At 41.8% G+C, this 27,749-nt stretch overlaps 1 protein-coding gene across 1 annotated transcript; it reads left to right on the plus strand.

Moving 5' to 3' along the window:
• The first annotated feature begins 1,840 nt into the window (after positions 1-1,840).
• Positions 1,841-25,821, plus strand: tmed10 (transmembrane p24 trafficking protein 10). Its single transcript, XM_060913562.1, has 5 exons — positions 1,841-2,074; positions 14,236-14,356; positions 14,449-14,522; positions 14,628-14,754; positions 24,713-25,821. Exons 1-5 carry the CDS (start codon positions 1,877-1,879, stop codon positions 24,832-24,834), a joined length of 642 nt encoding a protein of 213 aa, XP_060769545.1. The 5' UTR covers positions 1,841-1,876; the 3' UTR covers positions 24,835-25,821.
• Positions 25,822-27,749: the final 1,928 nt, after the last annotated feature.

Below are 27,749 nucleotides of genomic sequence, written 5' to 3' on the forward strand. Positions count from 1 at the left end.
ATCTCGTTTGTACGGTAAACCTGTTGGTACAGTTAAACGCAGCACATGAATGAGACATCTTTATTCTCTGCTTTGACCCATCCAATATGGCGGCGAGGATGACATATGATTCTACGCGGAAGGCGGCGTCTTTAATGGTCCGGAATAAATTGAATGCTACATGTTGATGGATTAATTTGTTCTTCTCCGCCCTTTTTGAGGAATGTATTGTAGGACTTAAACCATCATCTGAAGAGGTGAGATCGCTCCTTTTTTTCCCTATTTTTGCTGGCGGGATTGACTCTGCCCTAAGGGCTATTCTCTCACTCTCTCACTTTGCACCATTACACAATAAATATTCACAGTGAAAATATTTTGTAAGCGCGTTTCATGAACCAAGTTATAGGATTTGTTGACAACTCGCATCGAGTTCGTTACACTTCTACCCGGCGTGAAGCACTCACAGTCATGTGGTTGTGACGTCATCGTAAACAAATCCGTTCTACTTATCCAGACTAGACCTCGAAGCCGTTTGTTTTCAGGATAATGGCTGGCTGATGAAATTATTGGCTGGCTAGCTGACTCAGCCAAAACCTTAATGGCTGCTGCAGCCACCAAAATGTTTATGGCTACAAATGGCTGATACTGGACGTCACTGTGTGGCATATATCCGGGCGAACGGATCAAACAAATGGGGGGAATAAATAGCAAATTACCACAGGTCCCCTGGTCTCTTACTTCATTGTAAATATAAATCTAGCAAGATTGTAGTTCAATGCTAATAATAAGCTAATCTGGATTGTTCGAGGAAGGCATCTAGCTATCTACTCTCACTAGCAATGACCAGTGAAGGACTGGCAGCTATCTTACTATGATGAAAGTAGAGTGGTGGAGTACTTTTTTTTTATCAATCTCGAAGTATGTGAAACAAACAAACAAACAAAAAAAAATACCTTTACACTTTCCCTCAGCAGCGGCAAAGAATGCAGCCATCTCGTCGATATCGGAGTCGATTGATGCTCTGGGTGGGTTCCCGGGTTCCCCAGTGTATCGTGGTAACGGTGTGAGGGGCGGGAAGCCAGACAGGTAGTCACAACGGCAAGCTTGTGGTGGCTCTCTGTGCTGTGATATCAGTTCTAAATCTCTACAGTGTATGCCTATACGTCTCTATTGTGTTACTACTAGTGTGTACAGTTGATCATGTTTGTGTCACTTTTCTTGTAGCTCATGATGTGGATAAACCCATTATTTGATGTACACAATTCTTAGTGGCTCAGCCAAATTTCATTAGATAGCGGCTCAAATTGGCTTACAAAATTATTGGCGGCTCAAATTCTAAATGGCGGTTTTAGCGGCGCCTGGCGGCGGCTTCGGGGTCTAATCCAGACGACTTCGCAACGGCAACGTTGCCAGATCTTTCCACTCTGGAACCCGTTCTCAAAAGATTGCGTTTTGGGGCACCCAAAACGCCGGTGCCATATGGACAGGGCCTAAATTGAGCGTAGGTGTGAATGTGAGTGTGAATGGTTGTCTGTGTCTATGTGTCAGCCCTGTGATGACCTGGCGACTTGTCCAGGGTGAACCCCGCCTTTCGCCCGTAGTCAGCTGGGATAGGATCCAGCTCGCCTGCGACCCTGTAGAACAGGATAAAGCGGCTACAGATAATGAGATGAGATGAGATGAGATGAGATGAGATGAGATGAGATGAGATGAGAACTTCAGAGAAACTGTCCGTTCTAGAGAAGTGCTGTGTCCTCCTGAGCTCGGGGCGGCGCTACTGAGCACCACACCAGACAGCCACAAAGCAGATCCGCAGCGCGCATGCGAACTTTCGTTACTTCCGCGTTTGCCTGCGTAAGACGGTGACGCATGCGCAGTGGCGGCCTGGCTGTGTTGGATGATTCGGCCTGAAGCAGCTATGGCTCGGCTCTGTGTGCTCCTCCTGCTGCCGGTCGTCTTTCACTCCGTGGCGGCCATTTCGTTCTTTTTACCGATTCGGACGCGGAAATGTCTGAAGGAGGAGATCCACAAAGACGTCCTGGTGACCGGGGAGTACGAGATCAGCGAGCAGGCCAACAGCAAAGTCAACCTGAAGGTGCGACTCCGGTGCTAATGCTAACGCTAGTTCTAGTGCTAGCGCTAATGCTAACTACTAGGCGACGTCAGCTCAAGCAGCTGGTTTATAGAACTGACACAGCCGACAGTTTTAAACACCGGAGTTAAAATGTTTATTTAAAAACTGATTTAGTTTTCGTTATTTTAGTGACTTTAGCTCCGAGTGGAAACTTTTTAAATCTGTTCGGATGATAAACACTGAGGGAGAGAGAGATTTCCGGTCTCGCGCCTTTTAACATGTATTATTAAGGGTTGTTTTACAATCAGGGTCCGCAAGCTAAACATCACATTTAACACTTTATTATTATTATCTTCAATATCAAAAGGTTTAACTAAATAAACTCGGTTGTTTATTGCAGGCCTGTGATAGCTCTATTTACCATGCAAAAAAAAAAAGTGGTGATAACGTTATTTTTGGTGAATGTATGACAATATATGTCATATTTAGCAAAATTACTCGTGTCATTTAGAAAAAGTGCTTTTTTGACCACAAAAGGGATGCACTTACATCTCTTTCTACACCATAAAACACACATTTGGTGCCAGGAAACATAGTGAAGTTTTAATGTTGAATGCCAGTAAGTTTTCAGACTATTTTGATCAAATTAGTGTAAAAAAAAAAAAAAAGTCAGCTAATTTTTCAATATAAAATAACACACATCTAAAATGATTTTCATCCTAAAATGTGGTCAAGATATTAGGACATAAATATTAGACACAACTAAGGCCAAGAAAAAATAATTGCTTCCTATTACATCTTGAAAAAAAATAGGGTAGATAGGTAGGTCTTTTTATTTTTTATCACACAAAATACCAGGTAGGTTTTTTTTTAAAATAAATTTTAGGTGTGTGCAGAGGTGGACAAAGTACCCAACTTCATTACTTAAGTCAAAGTACAGATCCCGCTGGTCAAATGTGACTCCGATACAAGTGAAAGTTGTCCAGTCAAATTTTTACTTAAGTTAAAGTACTGAAGTACTTGCTTTTAAAAATACTTAAGTATTGAAAGTACATTTTCTGTCAACACATTGTTTTATTATTGCCACAACGCTTACAAAACCTAATGCCGTTACCAAAGACAGAAATGTGAATTCACAAAATGAACACATGCTGTGCATCATGGTAGTTTAACGTTAAGCTAGCTAGTCAGTGACGCTCCACCTGACATGCTGGCAAACTCTTTTCAAACTTGAAATCGTATTGGGTAGCTAACGCTACTAGAAAAGAAAGATTTCTACATTGTTTATTTGGCAAGATTATACTAAAACATATGTTTCTGAAAGGACTTCAGATAAGTTAACGTTATTCATGTTGGCATAACTCCATTTTTACATGCTAACTGTGTTCAAGTTGAACTAGCTATGTGTTAACATTAGCCGTGGACAAGGCGATGGCAACTTGATGAGCAAATCCATAGAAAGTCATTTGACGAACCAGACTGCATAGCTATTGCAACGTTATCGCTAGCTCTAAAAGCACAGACAACTTCATTGCAAGCTTTCTTTTGGAATAAAACCTTTATGTAACTCAGTATGCTTCCACAAGTCAGACGGCAAGTTTTTGTAGGCTGCGATGTGGTTCGTTTTCACAAACAAGGCAAACATTTAAAACGAAAACGTATCTTTAATCCTTTCAGAAAACTGAAACATGGGTTCTAGGTATGGCCATGGGTGTGTGCGTTCCTCAGAAGAACCGCCCCCTTACGTTCTGCCATCGACTGAATGTGTTCAAATAACGCTGCTGAGAAATAATTGAACATGATTTTACCCGGTCTATGGACGTGACATGACCCTAGTGATTACTGATAGTCTGTCTCAGTGTCACCTGCGAAAAAAACAATCACGTTTTAGAAAAGAAAAGAAAAAACATCCACTTTCAAAGTCGCTTCAGAGTAACGAGTAATGAGGACCTTGATAGAAATGTAGTGGAGTAAAAAGTACGATATTTGTCTTTCCAATGTAGTAAAGTCAAAGTCATAAGTTTTTCAAAAAAAAATACTCAAGTAAAGTACAGATACTCAAAAAGCGTACTTAAGTACAGTACTTAAGTAAATGTACTTTGTTACTGTCCACCTCTGGGTGTGGGACAAACAGTGGCACATAGTGGGGAAGTGTCATTCTGTGACTCAACCATCCAGAACCAGAAATTCTAAGAAAACCAGTGAAGCTTGTGGAATACAGGATTCGGAGCCCATGGATAAAATATGGAGCGCTCGGACGCTTAAAGGAACTATAAACATAACTACAAATGTTGAACCTTAACTTTATTAGGAACACTGGCTACATTCACACTGCAGGCTGAAGTGACTCGCCCATATGTGACCTGTATCCGATCTTTTATTGACAATATGAACGACACAGATCCGATTTTTTTCAAATCCGACCCAGGCCGTTTGGATATGTGGTCCTAATTCCGATTCCTATCCGATCTTTTCATATGCGACTTCAGTCTGAACCGCCAGGTCGCATTCATCCGACTTACACGTCATCAACAAGCCACAAACCTCACTATTCTGCGCTGAAGTAGGCGGCGGGTCTCTCAAAAAAAGTTACAACAACATGGCGCATGACCATGGGCGCAGATAGAGGGGGTGACTCGTCCCACCCAGATTTAAATTCACCTCGCTCGGTCCCCCCCACTTATAGGGAGGAAAAAATGTCTATGCTGTCTTTCTTTGTATAAGGCAAACCTCACGGAAAAATCAAAAGACTAATTACCATTCGGTTTATTGAGGTGCACAGCAGTGTATACATAGTTGCAACAACTCACATAAAACAAAACAAAGACTGATATTCGGTTGGTTGAGCTGCGCAGACTGCACAGGTTGCAAGCTCGAGCTTGGTTGCTATGGTTACTAACAACAAGTTTGACAGGCATATCAGGGTTGGGGTTGGTTTGCTGGCAGCTTTGTCCCTCCCAGTTCAAAAAACTTATCTGCGCCCCTGCGCATGACATCAATGCGAGGGACGCTTCGGGCTGTGAAGGTTCTGAATCTTCTCAATGGAAGGACGCAGAGGTTAGGGAGCTGATTTCCATTTGGGCGGATGCAGCTATTCAAGCTAGATTGGATGGGTCATACCGCAACCGGGCGGTTTTACTTCCGTAAACACTGGCCATGCTCACTGCGTGTGACGTCGTCGTATCCTGCAATGCGCATGCGGAACACTTTTAGGTCGCTTTTCGTTCATACTGAGGATCACATATATTTGTTAATGTGAACGACCTCACAAAAAAATCGGAATTGAGCATTAAGCCTTGCAGTGTGAACGTAGCATTAGTTGTGAACTTGTATGTTTAATATGAATACAAAGAACCATCAAAAACATCTTTAGACTTTTGGACCTGCTGTTATACAAAATGATCAATCAGTGTCAGAAACAACGACCAGCCCTGTGCGGTTTTCACAACACCATCTGTCATGCTCTAAATTGTCGGTTTCCAGAACCCCCACCACAAATGCATGCATGTATATGTACACAAAATGGCGCCCACAACAAGCAAACTTACCCCGTCGTCTTCACAGAAACAAAAGCTCTGCCGCCCGCCATGAGCACTTGGAATGCATTATTTGTCACCTTTGTTGCCTCTACTTTTGCGTCCTTGTGTACTTTTAGTATTTATTTTTTTTGATAGCTAACATTTTTTGAAACTCCGGCTTCCGTTTACGTTCAAATGTCAGTGCCGGCAAGCCAAAATTGCTGCGCAGGCTTTCCATCGTGATATCGATACCGCCGTTAGCCTGGGCGCTGTGTGTATACTGTTTGCATGACTCGTCCAGCGGAGGATGATAATGTTCGTAGAGTTCTTTTTTACAGTTGAAAACTTATAAAATGAACTTATTGTCTTACAATCTTCCTTGTGGTCGCAACCGATCACGGTAATCGAGAGCCGCCATGATGCCTAGCGTTGTGTACAACACAAGCCGGAGTTTCCCGGAAAGAGGTCATGACGTCAGATTGAGGCTGTGAGAAATCAATGAGTGTTTCTTGTCCGATATATGCGTTTTAGAATTAGTCACTTGTCAGATCGACAATATTATGCAAATCGTAATGCAGATTTTTTTTTTTTTTTCAAAATTTATTGTTGGTCGGTGAAAATACTTTTTTTTTTTAAACATCTAACAAAAAAGTCTAGGGTCGGGGCATTTTTTAAAAGGTCGGTCGGGTAACCGGAAACAATTATTTTTTCTTGGCCTAACACAAAGCTTACAGCCTTGTATTTAAAAGCACTATGGAAGTGTATCTGTGACGAATCGCAGTCATCCAGGTCCATAGTTACTATGTGACGAAGCTTAAACCAATCACGTCACTCTTTCCTCTGACGTATGTGACGCGACGGAAACTGCTTGAGTAACAGGAAGAAGAAGAATGACGACGGTAATGGCGCGATCAAAGGCGAGACGACCACAAAGATAGGATTCTCGCTGAGCCCCATTGATTTGGCTACCAGCGGGGCTAACTGGTAGATTAAACTCTTACCGAAGCCAAGGCGAAAACGTCCTTCCTTTCAATAAATACTTCCAGGGCTGCTCTTTGCTCCGTTTTCAATGAGAACTTCCCGTTGAATGCTTTCAATACAGCATCTACCGCTGTGTTAAAGGCTTGCCGCTGCTCCATGTTCGTAATGTTTCCAGTGAATGAAGCGCTTCCAGCATAGATTCTGTAAACAATCTATGGCTTCCGGTTGCAGTTCTACTGCGTCACTGCCTTGAACACGCCTCTACCCAGGGCCGTTGGAGATGCTCAAAGTTGATTGGCTCCCGATTTTTCGGGAGCTTAGAAGAGCTGGAGATAGCCTGCCTGGCCAGACTAACACTACGTTCACACTGCAAGGCTTAATGCTCAGTTCCGATTTTTTTGTGAGGTCGTTCACATTAACAAATATGTGATCCTCAGTATGAACGAAAAGCGACCTAAAAGTGTTCCGCATGCGCATTGCAGGATACGACGACGTCACACGCAGTGAGCATGGCCAGTGTTTACGGAAGTAATTTAAAGTTTCCTGTGTATGACAGTAGCCAGCATGGAGTACCTGGCGATGATGCAGTTGTTGTTGTTGAGAAGGAAGAGGGCAAGGGTTTTGGCTCAGGTGTTCTGCGGGGTAGTGACTGCAACCTCCGTTCAAAGGAACATCAAAGCCATGTTGTTGTAAGTTTTTTTGAGAGACCCGCCGCCTACTTCAGCGCAGAATAGTGACGTTTGTGACTTGTTGATGACGTGTAAGTCGGATGAATGCGACCTGGCGGTTCAGACTGAAGTCGCATATGAAAAGATTCGATAGGAATCGGAATTAGGACCACATATCCTAATTTGAAAAAATCGGATCTGTGTCGTTCATATTGTCAAGAAAAGATCGGATACAGGTCACATGGGCGAAAAAATCGGATTTGAGTCACTTCAGCCTGCAGTGTGAACGTAGTGCAAGTTCGCAACAGCCCCCCCCGTGTTGCATCACACTTAGGATGGGCGGGCCCAGGCTAATAGTAATCTCTGGTCGGTTGAAGAGAGCAACTGGACTTGCTTGAAGATTCTTGTCAGATTCTAGTCAGTTCTGTCTGACTAATAGGGAGTATCCGGTATTTATCCTCTCATGGATCATCATAGAATCAGAATGCTGATGGCTGCATTGTAGGCGGCTGATAAAAGATGTCTTAGACACCCACCTCTGTTCAGTGATGGCCGTTCCAGGTTGACAAAAATGAACGATCCTCTCTGGCTAAGATGTCTGCCAGTTTTCTGGAAGTCGTCTCATAGGGATCTCATCCCAAAGTGTGTAGAAACATATCTGGAAGTAGTGGATTCTGAATTGTCAAAAAAAAACGTCCTCTCCGAGAATCACTTCATTTGTTTCTCCCAGCCCTGCTTAAAGCGACACTTAATCATCTTATAGCAGATTACACAAAACTACCATCAAAAAATGACCTCAAATCTGTTCTTTAACTTGTCCTTCACTTAACTGGTACAAAAACCAGTTTGAATCAATTTGAATTTTGGACCCCTGTGACACAAACTTTGTAAAACAACCCTTATTATATTTTTGAGCAAACCGAATTAGTTTATTAAAATGGTAGATGACGCGTCCTGGTTGGTCGTGCGACAGAAACAGCTGTTTATATATAATATAATAGATTAAAAATGAAAGTATAATAAAATACAGAAAATTATCGAGAAAAATAATGGAATACAATATAATAAAATGAATAACCCTGATACAGTATTTTATTGTATTATGTGGCTAATTTTCTGTTCTGTGTAAATAAAAGCATCACTCACACAATGATCCAGACACTTTTGGTTTTTCATAGTTTTGTGCATAAAAGCAGACATAAATAAATAAAATGATTTGGTCAGTCTTATGCCCTTTTTAATATGGAGCTGATCAGCTTGAATCTGATTTAACACCGTGATTAAAATCAACACTTCAGCTCGGAGTTAAATCAAAGGTCGTATGACCTTTCGGAGTAAAGTGTTGATCAAGTCGAGTAAAAAGCGAGTTTAAATTACATTATTCAGTTTGGAGGAAGTAGCGACGGGGTTTAATGAGTACGATACGGAAGAATCTGCGGTGTGTAGGTGTGTTTGCGGGAAAGAAATTAAATATTGTTATTTGCAGGTGGTCTGGATCGCGCTCTTTCTCTCACGCAGCCTTTTCACACCTGACTGATTTTTAAAACAAAATCTAATCATGGCTGGGTTTTCCCCAGAAATCCAGTGTGTTGAACACACACGCACACCACTCCTTTAAAGGTTTAATCATGGGTTGTGTTGGTTTCAGACTGCAGGAGAAGGAAAAAGGTGGAGCTGTTCAAACTGGGCGTGAGTAACTGCCATCAGGGCTGACTTTAATGAGTGGAGTGTGTCGCCCCCTGGTGTTGGACCCGGTGTACAGCTGCTCACTTCACTGAATCAGCGAGCCGTAGAGGGGACATGGTGAATAAAAAAATAACAAAGCCTGTGTACGAGATATTAATGCGCGTGCACGAGTTATAAAGGCGTGCGCACGGGTTATTAAAAAGTGAGGGAACGTCTTAAAACGCCTTCCCTCGGTTTATATCCAAGGCGTGGGAATGATATCCTATGTCGTTCCCTCGACTTATTAAAATCTCGTTGCCTACACACAGGCTGTAGCTCACCACGGTAGCTCCGGAAATACTAGACGCTATTTTATTCTATTTTAATATTGGACTCGGATGCACAGAAATCCTCGATGCACTTGCATCCCAACATGGCTTTATTATAAGCCTGAGACACCTCCCGGCGAAGCCCGTTCTCTCTCAGAACTCTCTTGAGGTCTCTCAGACTTATAATAAAGCCATGTTGGGATGCAAGTGCATTTGAAAACAAGGATATTGTGGGGATATTTTAATAAGTCGAGGGAACGACATAGGATATCATTCCCTCGCCTTGGATATAAACCGAGGGAAGGCGTTTTAAGACGTTCCCTCACTTTTTAATAACCCGTGCGCACGCCTTTATAACTCGAGCGCACGTATTAATATCTCGTGCACACACCTTAATGAAAGCGAGGGAATGATTTGTAACTCGTCCCCTCACTTTTAACTACCCGAGTGCACGCCTTAACGCAAAGCGTGCGCAAGGGTTATAACTCACGCGCATTAATATCTCATGCACACGCCTTAGAAGTCGTTCCCACGCTTTATTTTTTTATTCACCACAGAGTTTTTTCTAGAAAAATTTAGTGTGAGGGCGCTCACCATGGCGAGGGAGTGAAGCGGGGGGGGAGATGGTGCCGGTTGTCCGTCCCCCCCGCCGTGCAAAGCATTTGAAAAATGCTCCAATGGGACATTGTAACAAATTGTCTGTCAACATTGAAAAAGAAAGAAGTAATCTTCTTCTGCCCCGGACAGTCTTTGGCTTTCTTCCGCTTCGTGCCGCGGGATGACATCTTTAAATGCCCAAGTGTCAACAAAAACAACTCGCGAACTACTTCTGTCAAAAGCTCCCGCGCCGGTGGCTGAAAGGTCATTCAGTCTCGAGAAATCTCGCTCTACGAGTCAGCTGACCTTGTATGTAACCCATGTCAAATCTCGCGAGAGCAGCCACAAGTAAACAACATGGCGCCTCAGTCTGGAAAACGCCAATTCGGATTGTTTTTGCACCGTCTGGCGGTGTATCTACTATGATTGGAATATTTTTGGAGCAATTATAACGTATTTGATGATCAGACACATTGTCACGTGGTGTTGCTGGGATGTTTTCACGGAGTCGGTAAGGGGGCGCACGCCGAGAGTAAGAGGGCGCAGCGCCCCTGTTCCCCCGTTTAGACGAAAGCCTGCACCATGTCCCCTCTACGGCTCCGTAGAACTGAAGGCACATTTAAAAAAAAAAAATTAAAATTCCATTTGTATCATTTTATAAAATATCAGAATGCATTTTTAACTGCTATTTTGTCACTGCTATAGCAAGTTGAGTGTTTGAAATACGCCATCAGTCCACATGTCAAAACAATGGCCGTAAACGAGATTCGTTGAGACCTGTGCGAGACATCGTAGGATGGAAGTAAAACGTACAGCGGAAATCAAAGTGACCAATGTTGTCAAAAGACGTGCGCACCCTCTTTCAAATACTGGCGTAATCAATCCGGAAGTTTTCCCTGTGTCCGAAATCACTCCCTACTCACCACTATATAGCGGCGATGCCCTTTTGTACAAAGTGCTGTCCGAAACCTTAGTGAGGATTGTGTGGGAAAAGCACTCGGTGTAATGTGTTTATCACAAAAATACATGCGTTATTTACCAGCTGGGGGGTCCGTATCGTGAAATACCGTGACCGAGGTCTTGAAAGTACTGAGCGAGGCTCTCTGGGCCGAGGTCACGTTTCACCATACGGACTGACCTTAAGCTGGTAAATAATATATTGATTTTTTTTTTTTCTTTACCAAATTCTAACAGAAAACGAGAGCGCCCGAGAGGAAGCCGAGCCGCCATTTTGAATCCTCATTCATGGCTGTAATGCAAAAGGCTTCCTCCTCGGTATACAAGTGCACTTCCATGGCAGGAAAACAACTACATTTTGCCGCCTATGTCGTCCCATATTTATACAAAAATTGAGTCATTCAGGATTCAGCCATGTTTTTGCTCGGCGTTAGCAACAGTTAGAGGTTTTTAGCTTCCTCCTGAAATGTTTTCTTTTATTTCTTCTTCCTCAGGGGAGTAAAACTCGCTTTCGCCGTGAACACTGTCGTTATCGCTATCCATGCTGTACAATTAATGCTGTTCTCCTGAGAAATGTGAAAATAAATGTTGACAAATTGCTACTATGTTTGCGGTGAACGAGCAAGTTGCTAGAGGTCCATAACCGGGGACCGTACTGTAGGATACGAACCCGCTCGCCAGCCAATCAGCCAATCCTGTTGTCTTTCCAACTTGTGTTACTCCACGGTGGCTCAAAGTCGTATGGAATAATCTCCATATCGCGTACATGGGGGGGGGGGGGGGAGGCGGATGTATGTACAGAAGTATACGGTTTAATAATATACAGTGAGACGATAGATCACAAACGAGATTACAGGCAAAAGGGTCGGTCAAGGCACAAGCAGGACATCAGAGGCTAAGCAACAAGAACGAGAAACCGTTAGCGCAGTCCTTAAATAGGCAAAGCCAGTTCTTTAATTGAGCTCAGGTGCGCCTCGTTCACAGTTACGCGTGGAGCCCGAGGTGCGCCTTCAGGACTGACACTCCATCACTGACGAAGCTGGCAAATCCCGAAATGAATCTAAATTGGAACGATACGGCGATCTGGCCGCTGTGTAAACAGTTTTCAAAATGGTGGCGCTGACACTTCACGTTTGAAGTCTCGTGAAGCTCGCGCAGATAAGCGACGCCTGCCTGCCGCGGACCGAACGAACTACATTCAACACGGCTAAAAACCGAAAAGGCCGATAAGCGTAATATATAATATAATGTATGCCAATGGCATGTTTCATAATTATTTGACACTGCTGTCAACCAGAGGGTTGAAAAATTGACTTTCCCAAATTTTGAATTAAAGTATGTTTTCATTGAGAGTAGTATCCAGCTAGTGGTGGTGATCAAATTCAATGAAATTCAATTTTTGTGATTGACTTTCAGTTAGAGTCTGAATGAAGAACCGTAGGTTTAACAGCAATGAAATGATTTTCTTAATTTCTCATTTTCATACACCTTAGTAAGAATAAACAATTCTAGTTGGATGAATCTTACCATATATATATGATTTAAAGAGGAACCGTCCCGTGCGTAACCTATGCCCTGAGTTGTTACGTACGGGACAATATGAATACGTTTTTTTAAATGCCTATACCATGGTCAACCATTTATATTTCAGATTGTCTGATGAAATGGTCTTAATATGGCTTTAAGACATTCTATCCAAACCGTAGCTTGGCTTACCTGACAAATAGTTAGAGCTACAATTTCAGTTACGTACGGGACATTTGATGAAAAATTCAAAAATGTCAGCCCTATGATTGCTCTCACATTACAGAACTTTTTGTCCAAGCGAGGTAGCTCACTAGGCTTAGACATGAAAATTGATACTTTTTCTAATAAAATAAAGTAATCAAAAAACTTTGATGCCTCTAAGGACTATTTCTAATCCCCCTAAGTTACTATCATTAAGTTACGTATGGGACAAACCTCTCATTTTCCATTCTAAGCCCATGTGGAATAGGGCTGTAACGATACACCCAACTCACGATTCGATTCGTATCGCGATTTTTGACCCACGATTCGATACGCCCACGATTTTTTTTTAATTCAGACCACTGCAGAGAATGAGTAATATGTATGCAAAAATGAACAAATGTATATCCAAAGATTGTTTTATTTCTCAAAATAATACTGTTGAGCCGGAAGCTCTGGTTTTTTTCGGTTCTGAAAGTCATTTTTCCAAATCGTGTAAATCCGTTAAGGTTTTTTTTTTTTTGGGGGGGGGGGGGGGGCTTTGTCACTGTCTCACTCTCATAGGGCCAATGATTTTCTGCGATCGCGGAAAACAGATGGAAATTAGGGAATTTTTATGGTGAAACGTTGCTCGCGTGTCAAAATGTAACTGCCGCTAACGCCCAAGCAGACATGCCTTCAGTGTTGCCAGATATTGCTAACGTTTTCCACCCCAAAATATGTTCAAAACCAGCCAAAAAGCACCTAAACCCGCCCAATCTGGCAACACTGCATGCCTTTCCGGTCAAGTGATTGTGATTGGCTTGTGGCACACCTAGCCAGCCAATGAGCTGCTTGTTTACAGATTCGCTCCCCGCGTCGCAACCAGAATGGCGACTGCTTAAAAGAAACGAATGCTCTGCCAGTGGCGAGTGTGGACGTTGCGTGACTCGCAGAAGATTGTCGTAGGTCGGCGAAAAAACGACTTACTAATAGATATTAAAAAAAATAAGTAAGTTTAAAATGTAATTTAAATAAAAAGTAAAGTATTCATAAATTGAAGTTTGGAAGCGCCTCTGTTTTTGGGCTGAGGAGAAGTTTGGAAGGGTGTACCGCGATTCTGCCTTCTTGTATCGCGATACGGATCGTGGCTCTGCGTATCGCGATTTCGATACGCATATCGTTACAGCCCTAATGACCAGATATTAACAGTTACTTTAGTTAGGCATTCTTATTGGCAAAACTATTAGTTTAAAAAGAAATTTTGCTTGGCGTTACAAAAATATGTAATTACATATAATGAAATTTTTTTGTTTGTTTCAAATATCAAATTCTATCTGGTTTCCACAATATTTCAAGAATTCCTTGTGACTCAACATTAAGGATTGTTTAGTGGAACAGCTTCGTATTGGAATGGGCGTTTGTAAAAATAGATGCATCATCTCAGGTTGACGCAAATTGAGGGAAAACAGGTTATGTACGGGACACGTCAGGTGAATTTCTATCCACACTGGTGCCTTTATGCAGGAACAGTTTTTTTTTAGATTGCACAATAGGTCTATATTTGAAACTAGAAACAAAAGAAAAATGCCATGGCCTATGCATTATCTTTTCATTAGCCTGTTACAGAATTTCAGTCCTTGGTGTCAAATTTTAGTGAAATATGCCCAATACGAGTCATGATATAAGGCTAATAAAACCGAAAACCGCGGGTGTAGGAGGTCGGGTGACGTCACCACACTGCTGCTGTTTTGTTGTAGATCACAGACTCGTCTGGTCACATCCTGTACTCTAAAGAGGACGCCACCAAGGGCAAGTTCGCCTTCACCACCGAGGACTACGACATGTTCGAGGTCTGCTTCGAGAGCAAGTCTCAGATGGGTGAGCGGGGATGAGCTTTTTAAACATAATCTCCGTGTCATTATGGGAGAGATCTTGAACCGCTTCTAAAATGTCCCGTTGTCTGTCCGTAGCTATCGGGCGAGTTCCTGATCAGCTCGTTAATCTGGATATGAAGCATGGAGTGGAGGCTAAAAACTATGAGGAGGTTTTTTCTCTTTTTCCATTTCACGACCAACTTAAATATGATGAAATAATTTGACCGTCCATTTCACAGTCTGTCCCACGTTAATCTGAAGTGTGTGTGTGTCAGATTGCGAAGGTGGAGAAGCTGAAGCCCCTGGAGGTGGAGCTGAGGCGTCTGGAGGATCTCTCCGAGTCCATCGTTAATGACTTCGCCTACATGAAGAAGAGAGAGGAGGAGATGAGGGACACCAACGGTGAGAACCTCAACACGCACACTGTTACGATGGAGCTGGAGGTCACTCTGTAACGGTCACGCTTCCTCTTTATACACACACACACACGTGCGCGCACTTAAACTCCTCCATCAGCTTCAGTATCGCCACACGCACGGTAATATCCCCCGTTATTCTGAAGGTCAAGGCGTTGGGGATGTGATGCGAGTCGTGTAAACATCACATCCTGTTTGTAGGTGTGTAGATGATGATGATGATGATGATGGTTCAGGTAGCGATGACAGGCCATTTTATAAAGTAGAGTGTGAAGGTCTGAATTGAAAACTTGTTTAATTTTGTAAATGTCTTAAAAAAAAAGTTTGAAAATCTTGTTTTGATAAAATTTCCATTTCTGTCTGTTGCCCTGGTCACAAACCAGCAACCGTTTTCCATTCACGCGGAAAAAAAAAACCTTAATCATACATTAATAAACCAAAAAGCCAGAAATAGAGATTTTAGAATTTTGAGTATCGGTAAGAATTACAGAGAAAGGCTTCGTCTTGTTAATCACAAGTCCGCACCTCGAAGGATTAAAAGTTAAACGTAAAAGCCAGAATTTATTGGGTATGTTCACTTTAAAGGACATGAATTTTTTTTCTGGGCATAATTATGTATAAAGGACATAAGAAATGCCATCTAAATCACTGCAGGGCGTCAAAAATGTGAAAATCATCACATTATTCAAGTTTTTTTATACATCAGCGTAAAACAATGATTCGTTAATGAGCTAGGTGGTCACGTGACCCGTGACGTCACACAAACTTTCCAAGGAGCCAGCGCTTGGGAATCTAATGTAAACAGGTTACTGAAATGGACACCATCGACAGTGACATTCCCGATGTTTCACAGAGATGTGAAGTTAGACCCTATCAATTCGAACCGATAGCTGGAAATTCACATGAACATGGATCTTGTCTTTACTCTGACGGGTCAGATGATTCTGAGAGTGAGAGTTCATTCAGCCCTCATGAAACTGAAAGCGGTCGGCTCGATAACACTTCCTGGTAAGTTAAAAACAATTCTGCTCAAAGGCTAATGATCTGTTGAAAGAAGTATTATTTTTGTATCATAGATCTAGCTAAAGTCCGTTGCAAGCTAGTTTTTTTTTTTTTTGCTGATATTTTTCGAGATACAATGCTTCCAGAGTCCGAGATGAAACATTCAAAATGGCAAAACGAGTCAGAATTATGATAATTGATACACCCAAAATTATAATACTAATCCTTACCGCATGAGGCCCATGGTAAAACCACACTTCCAGGAGGGGCTACCGTCTGCCTCCCAAGCCGGCCGAGAGCGCTCCTCGTCGGGCACGGCCAGGCGGGCGAATGCCCTGGTCCGTCCGCCCTGTCTAAAAAAAAAAAAAAAATAGTACAACTCCGAGTGAAGGTATCAATGCGCTGTCGAAGCGCGCAGAAGGTGTTAGTACGCCTGTCATTATAGTGCGGACTTTCCATAGCATAGAAAATCGCCACGTTTCAATTTGTGTAACTGAACTTTGTTTCAGGTCATATAAACCTATGTAAACAGGAAAAACGCAGAAGAGTTTGGTCGCATCTAACTACAGCCCCAAAAAATACCATTGGCCATACTGAGCCTAGCTACATTGCTAACAGGAGTGACAGCGCGTCTGACTGACTGGGAGGTCGCAATACACCATGATGTTCAATGTACGTTAAACACTCTAAAAACGAAACAATTTTCTTGTCATCCAAGACACAAAAACTATTTTGTCGCATTCGTCATCATCACGATTCACACTTCTCCATATTCATCTACCCGCTTGTGCTGCACCCGAAAGTTTTTGTGACGTATGATCACGTGACAGCGGCTCTTCCGGTTGTAAAGTATGCATATCGGAGCTCGAGCAGAAATGCCATATAATCATCACGAATATAACGATTTTGCTGAATTTAATAGATAATTTTGTATTTGTTGTTTATTGGAAAAACAAGTCCGCATGAGGGATTCGACCACTAGGGGGGAATCATGAGTTTCAAGCTGATTGAACCAACAATGAGCGAGCCGGAACCAACAAAAACGCCCTGTGTCCGAAATCACTCCCTGTATAGAGGTTTTCGACCCACGTGACTGTTGCCATGTCAACAAGTAGATGGCGCTATTTTGGCGGTCGCAACAATGGTGACTCCTGCTAGCCTAACATGTGGGTTATCGAGCGACATTACACTGCCGTGTACTGTACAGCATCTCGATGGTAAAAGGAAGAGCAGATATTGCAAAAAATTGACGGAGGCTGGTATACGTGACCCATACTCGTTACCTAATCACCTGTTTATGCCACTGCAACGGTGTAGTGTCGGTAGTGTAGTACCTCGACATCGTGAATGGTTGCCATGACAACATGTGCAAAGATTTCCAACAACATTTTGTGGCGAAAAAATTCCATAACGGTCTACTTCAACGTGATGCCAAATAAAAGTAAATTCATTGCAGTTAGAAAAATAGTGTCCAGGTTGAGCGAGAGAGTTACATTAATCATATAGAAAAACGCATAATAATTGTCTAGTATCGAATTCACCGTGTATGTAAAACCTAGACTACACGTAAGCCGTCCAAACACTAGTAAGAAGCCCGGTGCCAGGTCGCCCCATTGATGAGGCCGAGCGGTCCCCGTTTCACGTATATAAAACCATCGTAGCCTGACTAGTGGGGCTCGGTGCCAGGTAGCCTGAACACCGCCTAACAGGGCTTACGTGTAGGCTAGGTGTGAGGCTACATGTATAATTTGTAGGTGCAGCTGGTAATTATTGAGTGATCAGTCTCATTAAGTCTGAAGGTTAATAATTAAATTGAATCAGTCTCGTATCATTAAATCACTCATGGAATCAGTCTCATTAATTAATACCATTAATTTTGGTGCTTAATAATAAATTATCAAACAGCTAAATTCTGGTATATTCCAGATTATGATCACTTACCATATTACATAGCTCATATGCACCTTTGAATTCTTTGAGATTTGGGCGACTTCAAAAGTATTGGAACAACAAATGAAACAGTTTCAATAATTGAATTTATTATAACAAAGATGAAAAATGACTGTCAATTGAAATATATACAAGTATGATATGGTTGAGCGCGTGTGTTAAAAAGAAATTAAACGTTAAATATGAAACGTGTGTGGGGTCACCACGTGTGGAGACAAAGCTAGCCACACAAGGCTAATCTAAGATATGTTTGTGTGTCCACGTGGTGGAAGCCTAGATTAGCCTTGTGTTGCTAGCTAAGACAAAGGAAAGCTAGCTAAGGTGTGTTTGGGAGGCCTGTGGCCACGTGGTGGAGTTGACCACACGTTGCTAAGTAAAACAGAGAATTAGCACGTGTTGCTAATGTGTGCTTGTGTGTGGCCTAAGCAAAAGGCTAGCGTGGGACACTAGCTAGGGATGTGTGTGTCCACGTGGTGTAGGGATCACCACGTGGGATTTGAGGAGAACAAAAGAGTTAACATGGATTGCTAGCTAAGATGTGTTTGTGTAGGCCTAGATTAGCCTCGTGTGGCTAAGCTAAGACAAAGGGGAGCTAGCTCATGACACTACTAAATCCACTGAAATCTTGATGAGGTCAAGATATGTATAAGAGAGGCTGTGCGTGCTTCTCTATCTATTCAACAATTGAGAGATTAAAACAATCATTAATTCAACACGCTCCGTGTCTACAGTGTAAACAATTAAACCGTTCCTGAGTTTAAATTCACACTCTTTCAATAAAGCAAATTCCTAAGACTAGCTTTAATTATGCCCAAAAATGCCAAGTCTTGCTTCCGTATCTCGTTTCTATGCGATATTATGAGATGTCCTGAGACTTTTGGAGTTTTCACTGTTGTGGAGACCTCCGTGAAGCACGGGGAATTTCTTGGAGAGGCTGAGTTCACAGGAGCCTGTAGAAACTTCTGTAGAAAAACAAAGAATTCTTGGTCTGACGCTTCGTAGCTCGTGGGAAGAAAATCTTTGATCAAACAATGTGCACAGCGCTTGAGTTTAAAAAAACAAAAAAAGTCCAGCCGCTTTCTTAACTTTGAATTTAAACTGCTTGGGCGGTAGTCGTGACATCACTTCTAATACAAATAAAACCGGTTGTAACTCGACTGAGTTAAAAATCGCGCGACTCTGGAGTCTACCTTGGCCAAGGGTAAGAGAGAAATCGCGCTAAATTGTGGATCTTGCAAGAAAGAGGTCTTTTCTTGGGTTTTCTGATGCAGGGTATCCCTTTTGTGTCTGGACAGCTTGAGATCCAAGACGAGGGATGAAGTATGGCGGATTTTCCGGGTTGTTTATGACTTCCTGGAGGATGTGATGTAGGTCAACGCGGAAGTGGGTTGATGGGAAATGTAGTTTAAAAAAGAGCCGTGTGAATGTACCTACAAATTTGTCATTTATCTCGCATACGATATCTTTAAACTTTTGGAAAAGTTACCTGAGACAAAATGTTCGCCACACACATGCGTGTGTTCGGTGGGCTGCCAATTCTCTCGCCTGATCGCCGCGATCCACTTTTCGCGACGCTGTCGATCGGCCGGGAACCTATGGAACGTTCATCCAGGTTTATCCCCTCTTCTGCACAACACGTATCAGGCGTTCTACGATAAAAGTAAGCGATGAAGAAGATGGATATTACAAGCGTTGTTTGACCTCCAAAATAGCGGCGTAAACAGTATCACGTGACCCTATGACGTCGGGTCGAAAACCTCTATAGGGCACTGTATAGCGAGGACGCCGTTTTGTAGTGCTGTCTGAAACCTCATTGAGGATTATTTACACCCTGTATAGCGCACTCAAAGTATCCCACAATGCATCAGTGTACAACAATATCCCATCATGCTGAAAGAAATCAAATTAAAAGTCTCATGTGATTTAATAAAAAGCAGCGTCGAAGAAGAAAGAAAGGATTCAGCCTTGATTTAAAAGAACGGAAAGCTGCAGGGACTGTGTATTGATTAACGTGTGATAATATGGATTTATCACACAAACACGTGTGTATTTATTATTTTGAAACCCACCAGCCGACTGATCCGGCACGTTTTAATTGTGCGACAGTAATGACGTAAATACCAGCGCGACGGATGAGTGTCCGAAAGAGTTTTATCATTTTACCAGTGAGTTCACTGTATAGTCCTCTATACAGTAATTCCCTATAGATCAGATCAGACGACTTTATTTACAGGGATCCCAGACGTCCGCTATTTAGCGGAATTCTGCTATTTTTCTAGCCAAAGTGGCGGTGTTTAAATCTCTTGTATATCTGTTAAAAATATGTTTAAGTAAAATGACCAGCAGAATACGTTGCTTGTTTAGCGATTGTTTTTGTCAGCTTCGTTTGTTCTCGTTGACATTCGGGAACACTCGGAAGTTAAATTGATATAAATACCGCGAGACTGTACGCGATAGAACGAGAAAACAATATGGCTGCGCCTGTTTGCTAGAAAATGTGTTTTAACTCTGTTCGTGCTTTTGTTTCTAATGCATTGAACTTAATTCAATATGCAGGGCTGTGAAATTTCTGCGGATTCTGTCGCGAAAAATATCTTCACAAAACGTCTATTTTTGCATTAAATCATTGGGGGGTCTAGTCGGTTTTAATCGCCTTGCACGAGACCGGCGGCTCAATACAGCCGGACTCGCGGAGTTTGGAACACATCTTGACTGCGACTCGTGCATGACAAAGCTAAAAATAGCTATTGCGTGACCTGGTGCCGCGTACGTGAATTCTGTACTTACAGGGTGTAAGATCAGACATAGTTAAGATGCCATCAAAAAGGAAAGCTGAGGAGGTGTTTGAGAGAGATGCAGAGAGGGCTAGAAAAGAACACACAGACAGACTGAAGGAAAAGATTAAAAACAAGTTTGCAAAACTGAAAGAGATGGTGTTAAAGAAAAGAAAATTAAAAGACTTTCATTAGGTGCTGTTTGACTTGTAAATAGCTTTAATAGAGGAATGCAAATACTATAGAACTAATCACTAATAGCCTTACTGAAAGATGAATTGAAAGAAATAGCTGGGAGTGATGCAAAGAGGAATAGAAGGAGCCAGAAGTAAAAGAAAAGATGTAAATAATATATTAGATAAGAAACACTAGTTTTTTTTTTAAACTTTTGCTCTGTAGACAAGAGACATTGTGACAGACTCTTGGAAAAAGCCAGGACATAATACAAGAATTAAGTGTAATTTGGAAGACAACAGGGATCTCTCACTTAAGTATTGAGCATGATTTTCACAAAGTCATTTTGAAAGGCCTATCAAAGTTTTCTTTTAACATTTCTTTAAATTATTTACACTTTTTTAACATTTATTTTGATTGAGATAAAATACATAGGCACTTACCTTTAAATATCTAATATTTTACATGGATCTTTCATTTTAAAAGAGAAAACTGTTGATAGGTATTTTATATGGCAAAATGAAGACCAAGACTAGTCAAATATTTACTTGTTGAGATCAATTTTTTACTTGCAGGAAATGCTCAGAATACACCATATAACACCTAAAATGGCTTGGTGTCTGGGGCCCCCCCCTTTTCCTCGGATTTCTTATTTACAATTTCACAGCCTTGAATATGTCGTGGAAAAAAGATATCGTCCATGAAAGAGAGAGCGGAACAGTGTCCGGGTTAGAAGAGGTATATTCTTCAAAGCTACATTTTCATCTAATTTTTATAGCTAAATAATTTTTTTTCCACTTATGTCATTGATTACAAAATATGGCATCAAATAGATACACATTATTGTTAAATTCTGTTGCTTTTCTATGTTAAATCTATGTAAAAAATGTGTTCTATAGCATCTTTAAATGTTAAAATCTCAACAGCTTCAGGGGGCTTGCAGCGCCCTTGACCCCTGCTGATAGTTTCTTATAGTCCTCTATTTTTTTCAATTACTGCTGGGATCCCTGAATTTATCGCCAAAGGGTAATTAGAAGGGTGAAGGGCGGTATATTTAAAAAAAAAAAAAAAAAAAGCAAGAAAATAAAATCACAAAAATGGGTGGGGGGGGGGAAGCAGCAGATAAAATATGGCAAATAAATAAAATGAAGCGTGGATAAAATTAAAATGACAATATGATTAGAGTGACACTGTAGTTAAAGTGACAAGGTGATATTGTACAGAAGACTTAAGTTATTGTAACTGTCGTACACTCCGTTCAGACTGCAACCTGAAACGACCCATATCCGATTTGTTGTGAAATCCGATTTTTTTGTTAGGCCGTTCACATTACCACTTATATGAAACTTGTATGTGATCTCCAATATGAACGGAAAACGACCCAAAAGTGTCCCGCATGCGCAAATTGACACGTAATAAGCACATCTACGTAATACATAAACAAAAAAAAAAAGCACTCTTCAAGTTTAATGATTTCTTTTGTTTGTTTGTTTGTTTAATTATCTGGTTAGTGTTAAAGTGTGAGGTCTCGTGTGTGTTTTTGTTTCTGAAATGAAAACGTGTAGCCTGGTAACGAGGGTTGACTCCTAAATATGTCTCTAATTTCTATACAAGTGCACTACATGTTACTAGGAAGTAATGGATTTTTAAACTCTATATAGTGCACTCGAGCTTCAGTAGGCAGTCATTTGGGATACGGCCGCTGTATTACCAAACTCTTAATTCAGGCTTAATCATTTGCACATATTTATTTCATCATATTAATAAACTTTTTCTACATTTTTATAAATATTTATTTAGATTGTTTATAGCCAGCTGAATTCTGCAGCTTCTCTCAGCGCTGGCTCAAGGTGCAGAAACACCAGTGCAGTTTGCGATGGAGATGAGGCGAGACCTGGCGATGTGGTTTTTGTGGCGGCGGCGGAACTCGCACAATAATCTGATTAATGTGGGCAGCAGACTAATGAGACCGAAGGTGTCTTGTAAACCATCCTGGATTACAAGATAAGATTGTTCTGGAAATTTCCAGTCCACACTCGCCACTGGCAGAGCATTCGTTTCTTTTAAGCGGTCGCCATTCTGGTTGCGACGCGGGGAGCGAATCTGTAAACAAGCAGCTCATTGGCTGGCTAGGTGTGCCACAAGCCAATCACAATCACTTGACCGGAAAGGCATGCAGTGTTGCCAGATTGGGCGGGTTTAGGTGCTTTTGAACATATTTTGGGGTGGAAAACGTTAGCAATATCTGGCAACACTGAAGGCATGTCTGCTTGGGCGTTAGCGGCAGTTACATTTTGACACGTGAGCAACGTTTCACCATAAAAATTCTGTAATTTCCATCTGTTTTCCGCGATCACAGAAAATCATTGGCCCTATGAGAGTGAGACAGTGACAGAGCCCCCCCGCCCGCCCAAAAAAAAATCTTAATGGATTTACACGATTTGGAAAAATGACTTTTTCAGAACCGAAAAAACAGAGCTTCCGGCTCAACAGTATTATTTTGAGAAATAAAGCAGTCTTTGGATATACATTTGTTCATTTTTGCATACATATTACTCATTCTCTGCAGTGGTCTGAATTATTTGTTATTAAATAGTTAATGTAAGTAAGTCAAATTTACTACTTTAAAAAAACATTTTAAAAAAAATCGTGGGCGTATCGAATCGTGGGTCAAAAATCGCGATTCGAATCATGAGTTGGGCGTATCGTTACAGCCCTAATCTGTAGTGAGCAGAATGAATGAATGAACCACCAATGACTCAGATTGTTATTAATATCAACTAATAGTATTGTAATGAGAAAGCTGAACTGTTAACATCAGTTGCACTGTCTTGTTCGTCTTGTAACACTAATTAATTTCACAGCAACATAAAATGGAAATTGTCAACTGAAATTACAACACAACAGTGATGATATATCACAAATTGTAACTTAAGTGACAAAATGACAACTTCAGTTCAACATGAACTGATTTTCTTTAACCATACATACACAATAAAGACAAATATGAACTTGCAGCGATGCTACAGAGGTTCCAGTTCATCACGCAACTCAAGTCAATGTGATGGCTGTGACTGAACACGGTCAGTGAGTGCCTTATAGTTCGGTTCATATTACAGCAGGAACAAGCAGCAGGAACATCCATGACCTTGCGCTTAAAGCTCGACAAAGGAAAAACTTGACAGCGAGCTAATTAGCATTTGTTAGCGGCTACAGTCGGTACTCGACATAACGTTACTGTACAAGCAATGCTTATTTAACGCTAACAAACTTAAGCCCTGTATGTTGAAACTCCTCTCTTATTCGTTCGTTAATTTCTCACACAGTCTTACCTCAGTCAACTTCTTCCCTCCTTCTGTGGAAATTCAACGTCTCAGACGCGGACACGAGTGGGCGGGGGATGCGTTTGATTTAGTCTCCTGATTGGCTGGTGATAGATTGGTGTCATTATAGCGCGTCGGAGCGGTTCATGCCAGGCTTGAGTCCGATCCACCACTCCGCAGAAACGCTTCAAGAGCTACAGTAACACTGACAGCCAGGTTATATCCTCACGGTTTTATAGGCAATATCACGCTTCCTTTTCCAAAGGGGCGGCGGGAATTAAACGGGGGCGGGAATCACCTCTAAAACCCCTCGTGGAGAACCCCGAACTGTATTGCGAGGCTATCACCATGGTGATGATGCTCAGAGACGTAAGACGTAAGCCACAGGAGTTAAAAAAAAAAAAAAAAGAACCTTGCAAGACAGAGGGGGAAAGCTGTAGTGGGCCTATCGGAAGACATGTAATATGAACGCCAATTTTCTTTCCTCATCCCCCAAGATCGTATGTTTTAACCCCGTCACTGCTACGATTCTGACACGCGACAACACAACAACTAGGCACTTCTTCCAAATATTCCTTCTCGTCTCTACCGTCGCGGAGTCTTTTTTGGGTCCCGGCTGCGTGTGCAATTTCCTCTTGCGTATGAATGACGTTTACTGCGAAGGGGTCTATTGGATTTATTGATATTCTCTCTCTCTCTCTCTCTCTCCCCACCCCCACAGAGTCGACGAATACGCGTGTGCTGTACTTCAGCGTGTTCTCCATGTGCTGTCTGATCGGTTTGGCCACATGGCAGGTTTTCTACCTGCGTCGCTTCTTCAAAGCCAAGAAGCTCATCGAGTGAAGAGAGAAAACTCAACAGAGCTGCCAATCACACACCAAGAAGCCCCGCCCCCACCTTCATTTTACACCATTTAGTTTTTTAATTTCCCTGTGCGCGTTCAGGAGCTGACGGTGGGCGGAGATGTCATGGCGGCCATGTTCATGTTCCACTGTCGTTTTTGAAATGAACTCAATTAATAATAAAATGACATGTTTATTCCCTTCTGCATATTTTTTTTAAAGTCTCAGTCCTGAGTGTCACTCGTTTCCTGTCCCAGTATTTTTGGAAGGGGGCAAATATTTTGTACATCTGTAGTTTTTTCTGCATGGTTCATTCACTCGCGTTCTGTTTTTCATCTACAGAATGTTCTACTTAAGCTCCGCCCCCATGCTCTCAATACTACATTAATTATATTACGTTCCTGAAGAAGCTGATACGATGGCGAGATTTACGACGGTAAATAATCTGACGAAACCCTGAGAGTGTGGGCCGGACTCGTACAGGTAGCTGGAGTTTAAACTCGAGTCCGTTTTTTTAATCCAGGTCGTTTGGCTTCTCTTTCTCTCTCTTTTCTTCCACCTGTGTATTTTCATAAACTCGTCTCTTCAGGAGTAAATATGGAATGTCGACATTCACCCAAAAGCAGAACCCTGATGTGTGTTTTGTGAAGGATGGTGTAACGTGAAGGAACCCATCGTCTGGGTTCAGATCTTCTGCTCTGGTTTTTCTGCTTTCATGAGTTTTTCTTGCACAGTGACCGGAGGAGAGGGTTTTTTTTTTTTTTTTAATTTTATCTCCATCTCTGACTTGGTTCTCCTCTCGGTCATGCTGTGGTTTGGTTTGATGTTTGTGGTGGAGCTCGTTTCAGGGTGACGGGTTATTTGATTTTGGATTTTATCCTTCGTCAGTCGGGAGCTGCGACTCATCACTGATGGTTTATTGAGTTTTGTGGCAGTTTGCTTATTGTTAAAGTTGAATTGTCATTCAATAAACTTTGTTACTTAACAATTTCTAGTCTTCCTTTTTTTTCTTTCCTTCTAAATGTACTTTAACTTGAATCATGTGGTGTTTATTAATTTAATTTACAACCCCGATTCCAAAAAAGTTGGGACAAAGTACAAATTGTAAATAAAAATGGAATGCAATAATTTACAAATCTCAAACTGATATTGTATTCAGAATAGAACATAGACAACATATCAAATGTTGAAAGTGAGACATTTTGAAATTTCATGACAGCAACACATCTCAAAAAAGTTGGGACAGGGGCAATAAGAGGCTGGAAAAGTTAAAGGTACAAAAAAGGAACAGCTGGAGGACCAAATTGCAACTCATTAGGTCAATTGGCAATAGGTCATTAACATGACTGGGTATAAAAAGAGCATCTTGGAGCGGCAGCGGCTCTCAGAAGTAAAGATGGGAAGAGGATCACCAATCCCCCTAATTCTGCGCTGACAAATAGTGGAGCAATATCAGAAAGGAGTTCGACAGTGTAAAATTGCAAAGAGTTTGAACATATCATCATCTACAGTGCATAATATCATCAAAAGATTCAGAGAATCTGGAAGAATCTCTGTGCGTAAGGGTCAAGGCCGGAAAACCATACTGGGTGCCCGTGATCTTCGGGCCCTTAGACGGCGCTGCATCACATACAGGCATGCTTCTGTATTGGAAATCACAAAATGGGCTCAGGAATATTTCCAGAGAACATTATCTGTGAACACAATTCACCGTGCCATCCGCCGTTGCCAGCTGAAACTCTATAGTTCAAAGAAGAAGCCGTATCTAAACACGATCCAGAAGCGCAGACGTCTTCTCTGGGCCAAGGCTCATTTAAAATGGACTGTGGCAAAGTGGAAAACTGTTCTGTGGTCAGACGAATCAAAATGTGAAGTTCTTTATGGAAATCAGGGACGCCGTGTCATTCGGACTAAAGAGGAGAAGGACGACCCGAGTTGTTATCAGCGCTCAGTTCAGAAGCCTGCATCTCTGATGGTATGGGGTTGCATTAGTGCGTGTGGCATGGGCAGCTTACACATCTGGAAAGACACCATCAATGCTGAAAGGTATATCCAGGTTCTAGAGCAACATATGCTCCCATCCAGACGACGTCTCTTTCAGGGAAGACCTTGCATTTTCCAACATGACAATGCCAAACCACAAACTGCATCAATTACAGCATCATGGCTGCGTAGAAGAAGGGTCCGGGTACTGAACTGGCCAGCCTGCAGTCCAGATCTTTCACCCATAGAAAACATGGAAGATGCGACAAAAAAGACCAACTAGAATCCTACATTAGACAAGAATGGGTTAACATTCCTCTCCCTAAACTTGAGCAACTTGTCTCCTCAGTCCCCAGACGTTTACAGACTGTTGTAAAGAGAAAAGGGGATGTCTCACAGTGGGAAACATGGCCTTGTCCCAACTTTTTTGGAATCGGGGTTGTATATTAATCTATTCAGGAAAAGGGGTGTGGCTCCTGGAGCTTATCATTTATAAAATACAATTGAAACCCTATGGATTTTTTTGCATGTCGCTTAAATATTTTTACAAGAATGTACAATTCTTTTAAATGTGCACACAATCAGAACATTGTTAATTTTTTTATATTTATAATTTTATCAGTAGATACCTAATCATATAAATATATAAAAGCTTCACTCTGTGTCCAGTACGTTTATTCACTTAATCAGCTTGACAAAATCCTTTCTTTACATGTCATACATACATACTCAGTAATAAAGAGGGCCATGGTTCCACTTCCTGTGTTGCATGTTAAGTTCTGTGGTGCAGAGCAGCGCCTTCGTCTTCGACAGTGAATGAGATCATTGATTATTGACTGAGGCTTTAGAATGTTCTCCCGTTCCTCCATAAGAGCTTTTCCGAGTTCATGGACATTCCTAGGGACAGGAACATGTCGAAGAACCCAACAGTCC

The sequence above is a fragment of the Neoarius graeffei genome, chromosome 2 (genome assembly GCF_027579695.1).
Source record: "Neoarius graeffei isolate fNeoGra1 chromosome 2, fNeoGra1.pri, whole genome shotgun sequence".
NCBI classification, from domain to species: Eukaryota; Metazoa; Chordata; class Actinopteri; order Siluriformes; family Ariidae; genus Neoarius; species Neoarius graeffei.

Bases quoted from the DNA above. Each gene is read 5' to 3' on its own strand.
- tmed10 (XM_060913562.1), top strand. From the start codon at position 1,877: ATGATTCGGCCTGAAGCAGCTATGGCTCGGCTCTGTGTGCTCCTCCTG. The intron at 14,523-14,627 runs GTTTTTTCTCTT...TGTGTGTGTCAG, and splicing joins AGGCTAAAAACTATGAGGAG to ATTGCGAAGGTGGAGAAGCT. The intron at 14,755-24,712 runs GTGAGAACCTCA...CCACCCCCACAG, and splicing joins GGAGATGAGGGACACCAACG to AGTCGACGAATACGCGTGTG.